This window comes from Microtus ochrogaster, chromosome 2 (genome assembly GCF_000317375.1).
Source record: "Microtus ochrogaster isolate Prairie Vole_2 chromosome 2, MicOch1.0, whole genome shotgun sequence".
NCBI lineage: Eukaryota > Metazoa > Chordata > Mammalia > Rodentia > Cricetidae > Microtus > Microtus ochrogaster.
This window is the reverse complement of record NC_022010.1, coordinates 68,119,982-68,128,178: the sequence shown is the minus strand read 5'-3', so window position 1 is coordinate 68,128,178 and position 8,197 is coordinate 68,119,982. Positions and strand designations below refer to the sequence as shown.

The following is an 8,197-nucleotide window of genomic DNA, read 5'->3' as shown; positions in this document are numbered from 1 at the left end:
ACAGTCATACTACACAGACACATAGTGACGGGGTTAGGGAACTGTTTCCTTATTCTGGACAGTCATACTACACAGACACATAGGCCACACTGGCGCTTTCCTAAGGTAACACCAGACACACTAAGTTTTCAAATGTTTCTACAAGGATTGACTGAAACATGTTGATGACTTACTTTCCTTTCCAAATTAAAAGAATTGAGACATTTCATCACATCTAGATGAGTTCAATTACACCAATCAACACTGATTAGTCACTGACCAGCTTTTCTCTGAGCGGCTCGTGTTCTCGTCACCCTGAGATTGCTGCTTCTCAAGAAGCCACTGCGCAGGGAGCTCTCTGCAGCTCTGGGGCTCTCTTTGCTTTCCTCAGAACTAGGCGAAGATGAAGAGGTAGCTATGAAATCTTCCATTTCACTTTCTAAAACAAAACAAAAATAATAAGGTCTCTACAACAAGCATTTGTCTCATAACTCAAATATTTCACAATGTAACTTATACTAAACCCAGACTCTTGGGTCGCACAGATGGCTCAACAGATAAGAGCACTTGCTGCTCCTGCAGAGGACACAAGCTCAGCAACAACACCCATATGACAGTTGCTCACAAGTGCCTCTAGCTCTAGTTCCAGGAATTCGATGCCCTCTTCTGGCCTTAGTGGGTACCAGGCACATGATAAATAGAGAAAATAAGCTGAAATTTAAAACAAAAAAATTAAAGATTCTAAAAATGCTTTGAATGTTTGCAAATAATGAAGAAAGTGACTTAAAAGGGGTACTTAAAAACAAGTCCACTTCAGTGTTCCATATTAAGTTATGCCTGTATTTTCAAAGACTGACCACCACACACTGGGCAAGATTTAGAAAACAATTTAAAACCAAACTTTCCAAAGTTACAGAGAAACCCTGTCTCGAAAAACAGAAATAAAAAGAGCAAATTTCCATTTCAAACTTAATTAGCCCCACTAATTATTATGCCTTCTGTGACATCAAGACATTTCTATGCTAGAAGATACAATCATTCTGGACCCTTTGACCTCAAAAAGAGGAGTTTCAGATCTCTAGCAGCTCCTGACAAGACAGTTCTAACACATGAACCTCACAGTCACACATGAGCACGAGGCAGTGTGCAAGCTTGTTTTGTGACAACCTGACATAATTATCATTCGGGAAGAGCAGCTTTCAACTGAAAAACTGCTCCCACCAGATTGACCTGTGTGCAAGACTTTATGCAATTTTCTTAATTGATGATTGATGTGGGAGGCCAGATGGCTGTGGGTGGTACAACCCCTGGGCTCATGGTCCTAGAAGCTACAATAAAACAGGCTAACATGCCTGTTTTGAAGCTATGAAGAGTCACTGAGAGCAGCTGAAGCTTGGCACTATGAGAGGCCAGAGGTAAAGGTGCACCTCAATCGCAGCTAAGCCCCGGGATTGAAAAAGCCACGGAGAGAAGTTGAGGCTTGGTACCATGTGGCAGTGACAGAGTCCCTAAAGAGTGCTCGGGGAGGCTACGGCTGCAGTATAGATAGCAGCATTTTAAAGATGCCAGGGGAAGATCACCAAAAGCAGCAGAAGCTGTGAAACAGAGCTGATCTGACCTAGGAAGGTGAGCTGTGCATGCTGCAGACAATGAGTGCCTCCCAGGCATACAGCACTAAACTTTGACATTGGCAATTTCAAAACATTGGGTTTGCTTTGGTCTGAATATGAAGGTATGTAACTTATTTTTGATTTTAAAGGACTCCACAGTTAAGAGAGTTTGGAATTCTAGAAGGACTTTGAACTTTGAATGAGACTTTGGATGTTTTTAAAAAAGACTGAACTTCAGAATTTTAAAAAACTGTTGGGACTTTCAAAAAGTTGAGTTGTTTTATACTGTGACATTAATTTAACCTGCCATCTTAGGGACAAATGAGAAAAAAAGATCTAGTTGAAGGGTGATGTGTTTGTGTGTCAAGTTGACACGGAGTCAGCTGTGCTGGCTAAACACACACTAGAATCATTTGGGAAGAAGGAACCTCACCTGAGAAAACACCTCCATCAAACTGGCTGCATTACCACAGCAAAAGAAATCTCAAGACAGATAGGGTATCCCAGTTTCCTGTTCTTACATACTTGGAGACTTCATTCTGTAACCGTGTCTATATTCTGGTGGTCTGAAGGAAGATGGCTCCCATAGGGAATGGAACTATTAGGAGCTGTGGCCTTGTTGGTATAGGTGTGGGTGTGGCCTTGCTGGAGGACGTATGTCCTGCAGGCTTTGGGGTCTGATGTATGTTCAAGTCACTTCCCATTGCCTGTTAGTCAAATACAAGAACTCTCAGCTCTGCACCATGTCTGTCTCACACTGCCTTGCTTCACTGTCATGACAATGGACTAAACCTCTGATGGTAAGCTGCCACCACAATTAAATGTTTTCCTTTAGAAGAGTTGCCATGGTCACGGGGTCTAACTAGGACAGTAACTAAGACAATTTCATATTGGTGTCATGGCTGTACTGTACACTGTGCTGTTTCTAATCCACAGTAATAAGCAGCACTCCTCACCCGACAGCTCAGAGCCATTCCTTAACATTTCAGATCTATGTCTTCTCGTTCTCCCTGGTGGCCCCGCTGAGTCTGAAGAGTCCCCGGAGGTGAAGCCTGAAGAGGCACCAGTGCTTGTCTTGCGGGCTGAGGACACAGGTGCCCTACTTGAGGTAGACTGGGAGGAAGGACACATCAACTGTGGAATTACTTTTGTCTGAGATTTCATCTGCTTCTGTTTGATATTTCTGGTAAAAAGTATGGACAAGAGAAACAATTATTAATAAAACATAAATCACCAGAGAATACCCAAATAAAAATATATTGCTTTTCAGCCTGCAAATATTCACATAAATAAAACATTCACTATTAATGGTTATTAAGGATGGATTAATAAGTATTTCTTTACTCTAAATTTTACAGGTTTATTCAACTTTGAATAATGATCAGATGATCCAATTAAACAGACTATTTACACCTAAGTATGCATTCTGTTAAGTTACAAATCTGGGTATTAGTCACATAGAAATTTTGGTAGTCCAAAGAAAGAGGGGAAAAAAGCAGGGAAAAATATTTATAGAAACAGTGAATAAAAACTTTTCAAATTTGACAAATTACACTTCATACCCACAGAATTGGATAAACACCCAAGTAATACAAAGCTACTCCTGTGGTGGGTTAAAGAAAGGAAGAAACCTTGGAAGCAGCAAAAGGAAAATAATGTATGCAACAAGGGAAGAAGCTCAGCAGGATACCAGCAGCTAATACGGTAGGCGAACTGACAAGAATTCACTATGCATCCAAATTATTTTTCTGGGCTAGAGAGAGGGATCAGCAGCCACTCTCTCTTCCAGAGGACCCAGATTCAATTCTCAGCACCAACACATGGTAGCTCACAAGCCTCCGTAACCCCCGTCTCAGGACACACATGTGATATACACACTTACATGCAGACAAATAGCCATATACATAAAATAAAAATAAATAAAATTTCCAAACCAATTCTTGTTGGTTTTTCTTGTTTTTCAAGACAGGGTTTCTTCATGTAGCTTTGGAGCCAGTCCTGGCACTCACTCTGTAGACCAGGCTGCCTCAAACTGTTTTCCTTCCCCAAAACGTATTTTTAAAATTTACCTTCAAAATGAAGGTAGAATTAAAACACCAGCATGAATGCAAAGATAGAGACCACTGCAGGTTCACCTGCCTGCTTTACAAAGCATTCTAAAGAAATCTTCAGGCTGGAGAGAGGGAAAAGACGACACCAGGATAACGCAAACCTACACTCTTATAACTGGACACTGAACTATGAGAGCCAAGTATTAAAAGGTTTCTTGATGTAAAGTTAAAGAAGCCTAAATACTAGATGAGCGTGTAGATCAGTACTCAAAGAGATGACTTTTAGCACAGTAAAACATCTTAAATTAAAAACCAATCACGTGCAATGCCATCCCACTCACCTTATACTTCTGTCAGCCCGAATGGCACCATTACAACCTCGCCGTTGCTTAAATCTTTGGCTTCGCCGAAGTTTCTCCTTAAATTTTTGACCAATTTTAAAATCAAAGGAGATTTTCTTCATTTTTTCTTCAAACAAAGCAGACAATCTCAAGGTCATACTATAAATCTATACAGACACAAAAACAAAACCAAAATTACAAAGTAACTCTGTCCCAGGTCACTGTAGGTGGAGGAACATCTTCTTTCCTTCCCACCTACCACACATCACCAGCATCTGCGGGATACGAAGACATCCACATCCACTGAAAGCTGACTTCAGACTAGTGGTGAAGAGACAGCTCAGTGGATAGCCTCAGGACTTTAACATCGGGCCCAACCAGTTACAAAGTGCACATTTCTCCTTAACAAATTTCAAAGTTACTTCTAATACTGCTATTTGGTGTGTGTTTGGATCAAAGAAACAAAAGCATTTTTACAGCAATCATTTTGAAATTTGACTGGAATACCACCTAAATCTATATGATACAGAACGTCTTTCATCCCACACAAAAGACATCCAGTCACTTACAATGTAGGCATATTCCTGGTCCTCCTCCATCACTCTCGTGTGTGTCACTACCCGGCTTATGCAGCATGGAGACAGAACCAGGTTCTAACACACACTGTGTGTAGGGTAAGCACTCTACAACTGGGTTAAATCCCAAGCCCAACAAATTCAATAATTATCAAATCATTAAAATAACATCAAACTGGTCTAAGCTACGTGAATTATGGAGGAAGCCTGCACACACCCACATTAAATACAGAAATGAGTGCCCAGGTCTAATGCTCAAAAGTTTACTATCAGGCTGAGAAATGGCTCAGCCAATAAAGTATGTCCTTTGAAAGCATAAGGACCTGAGTTCAAGCCCCATAATCCACATTTAAAAGGAGGGAGGGAGGGAGCAGATACAGAAGAACAGTCTTGTGATCCCAGGGAGATAGGCATGAATCCTTGAGGCTAGTTAGCTAGCAGGTCAAGACTATTACTTGGCAAGTTACAAGCCAGTCAAAGACTCTTGTCTCGAAATTTTTCTTATCCTATTTTACATTTTTTACATTTATGTCTGGACAGAAAAAAAATCAGAAGACAACCTGTAGGAGTTAATTCACTCCTTCCATAATGTGGGCTCTGAAAATCAAATTCAGGCTGCTGGAGTTGACAGCCAACAGCACCCACTCCTGGCGAGCCACTCCTCAAGCGCTGTCTCAAAAATGGTTTTTGTTTTCTGTTTGTTTTTAAAGTGAGCAGCTCCTGGGTCTTACTTAGCCATGATCCAATTATACTAAGAGACACTTCCACAAATAAGCTACACTTAAATCTGAAATCCACACCCTTCTGAATAGCAGGATATAGCTTCATGCCATTCTGCGACAACCGATTTGGGAAATGAATTATCTTTATGGCCACAGTATCCAAACTGTATACATTATCTGGCTCACAGCAATTAAAATTATATTCATGTAGCTTCTATTATATCACTATAAACGTACTACTAACTGATAGATACAAGTTATCTCTTACCGTGTCTAATTCATAAACTAATAAACTCCACCACTATCCTAACCAGCAATCTCTATCTATATTCACATGTAACTTCATACTCACGAGAGTACCTTTAAGATTAAAAACTGTTTTTATGAAAGCTTTGGCAACAACTTGTCCAACATGGCGGTCTTGTGTTTACCCAGTTATTGTGTTTACCCAGTTATTGTACATATTCTAACTACTACTACAAGTAGAAAAATACACGTCATGAACACTTTGTTAAAATAAAGCAAGAAAAAAAATTACCTTTGATCTTTTGTTGGGTGTATAGGCCTTTGCATTGCTAAATATCAATCGGATATCTTTGCAGAATTCCAGAGGGCTATCATAATTCCCAGCTTCTAGAGTTTCCCTTACCGTTCCAAAATCCATTGGAGTGTCTATAATATCTCGGTAATCCTGTTTTAAAAATGACAATTCACAGATGAACTTCATGCCCTCAAAATGTAAGTACTTAAGGGGTAGGAGATGGCTCAGTAATTAAGAGCATTGGCTACTCTTTCAGAGGACCTGAGCTCCGAGCACCCATAAGGTGACACACAACCACCTGTAACTCCAGTCCTAGAGGATTCGACACCTCTCTGGCTTCCCTGGGCAGTACAAACAAGGCACACTAATATACATGCAAATAGAACACATAAAATACCCATACACACAAAACTTTTTAAAAGGAAACATCTACACTAAAATATTCAAAATGATAGAAAGGGGAAAAGTGAAATATCTCAGGATTAGTACTTTAAGGTATATTCATAAGATAAAAAGAAAGGTACGGTGGTGTGGGACAATGGTCTGTATCCTGTCAATTATATTTTAAATAAATGTTGATTGGCCAGTAGCCAGGTAGGAAGTATAGGCGGGACAACCAGACAGGAAGTAGAGGTGGAACAATGAGAATTCTGGGAAGAGGGAAGGAAGCTCTTTCCACATTCCTGACCCATCCACAGAGCAAGGAAGATGTGACTGCCTAGCCGAAAAAGGTACTGAGCCACATGTAATGGGCTACTATAAGTTATAAAAGTTAATAAGAAGCCTGAGCTAATGGACCAATCAGTTTATAACTAATGTAGACCTCTGTGTGGTTTCTTTGGGACTTAACGATTGTGGTAACAGGGCAGGATAGAAAACTCAGTCAACAGTACAGTAGAAACTATCAAATATTAAAGATTTTACTTTATCTCTATTTGGCTGGTTTTTCAAAGCACGGTTTCTGTTTCCTGGCTGTCCAAGAACTCTCTCTGTAGACCAGGCTGGCCCTGAGCTCACAGAAATCCATCTGCCTTTGCCTCCTGAGTGCTGAGATTAAGGGTGTGCCACACCACTGCCCGGATTACTTTATTTTACTTTATGTTAGGATGTGAGTGCAGTGCTCAGAGAGGCCACAGGCACGGTTCAGACCCCTTTGGAAGGACAGGTTATTTATGAATTGCCTGACATGGTATGGGAAACTAAACTCTAATCCTCTGCAAAGCACTCGTACTGCTGAGACATCTCTCCAGCACCACACATATCATTAAATGACTGGCCATGAAACAAGGGTATTTTAATTTTCTGCTTTACAATCCTCAGTGATCCCAAGCTTGCAGTAGCAGGTGGTGTTTTGGATTTGTGGTTCTGATCAATGTCCACCTGTCCTGTTCATTATCTCAGTCTTTACTGTGTCAAATGAGTGAGTATGCCCATATGTAGGAATATGCACCATGTGCATGTCTGCTGCCTGTGGAGGGCACTGGATCCCACGGGACTGGAGTTAGAGATGGCTGTGAGCTGCTATGTGAGTGTCAGAAACTTCTGTAAGAGCAGCCAAGACCTCTAACCTATGAGCCACCTCTCTAGCTCCAGTAAATTAATGTTGTGCCTACAGACAGCAAAGCCCACATACAGACCCCCCATTTCAGTATTCTGTGAAGCTATGTCTAAGTTCTTAAGCGAGTTACCATGTACAGAACTAACCTAGTGTAGAAAGAGAACATACCAACATGAATAAAGCCCGTCCTTTTACTCCTGAGTTTAATATAAATCTGCGGCCCCACTCTCTTCTCAACAACAAGGAAACTTACTGGGTATTCGACCAGGTCCACAGGCTGTCTGAAAGGCTCAGAGTCCTCGCACTGGAAGATCAAGATAAGCAAGGCTTTGCACTGCCTCCTCCAGTCACTCTCAACACAGCTGGTGGCTCTGCTGCTCCTCTTTCTCCAGTTGTGGACCTGAAAACATATCTGCAGGTTATTTTAGCCTGGGTGAAAAAATGTGGAGAGAGCACTTTCACAGTATGGTGTAAGATACTAGCTTAAAAAAATTAAGTGGGCTCTTCTACTTTCTGTATTGTATTAGAAGTTGTGGCTGTTTCCAACTTGTTATCTAGCTGGACAAAGCTGAGTGCTACAAACATCCAATCATCTTTCATAATGTTCTAAACATACTTTTCTAAAAGGAAAAAATTAAGAGAAACAAACATACTTTAAGAAAATATTAATGAGATCCAGGCGGTGTTTGCATACCCCTTTAATCCCAGCACTCAGGAGGCAGATGCAGGAGGATCTCCACGAGTTTGAGGCCAGCCTGGTCTACAAGAGCTAGTTCCAAGCCGGGCGGTGGTGGTGCACGCCTTTAATCCCAGCACTTGG

At 41.0% G+C, this 8,197-nt stretch overlaps 1 protein-coding gene across 2 annotated transcripts in view; it reads right to left on the bottom strand.

Moving 5' to 3' along the window:
• Brwd1 (bromodomain and WD repeat domain containing 1) overlaps positions 1-8,197 on the bottom strand; it is an 85,326-nt gene that overhangs the window by 5,736 nt on the left and 71,393 nt on the right. For both annotated transcript variants that reach the window (XM_005345146.3, XM_026786394.1), the window contains 5 exons: positions 7,631-7,777; positions 5,817-5,969; positions 3,982-4,148; positions 2,546-2,772; positions 260-418 (listed from right to left, as the gene is read on the bottom strand). In XM_005345146.3, the coding sequence (XP_005345203.1) occupies positions 260-418; positions 2,546-2,772; positions 3,982-4,148; positions 5,817-5,969; positions 7,631-7,777 (853 nt within the window). The remainder of the gene's footprint in view (positions 1-259; positions 419-2,545; positions 2,773-3,981; positions 4,149-5,816; positions 5,970-7,630; positions 7,778-8,197) is intronic.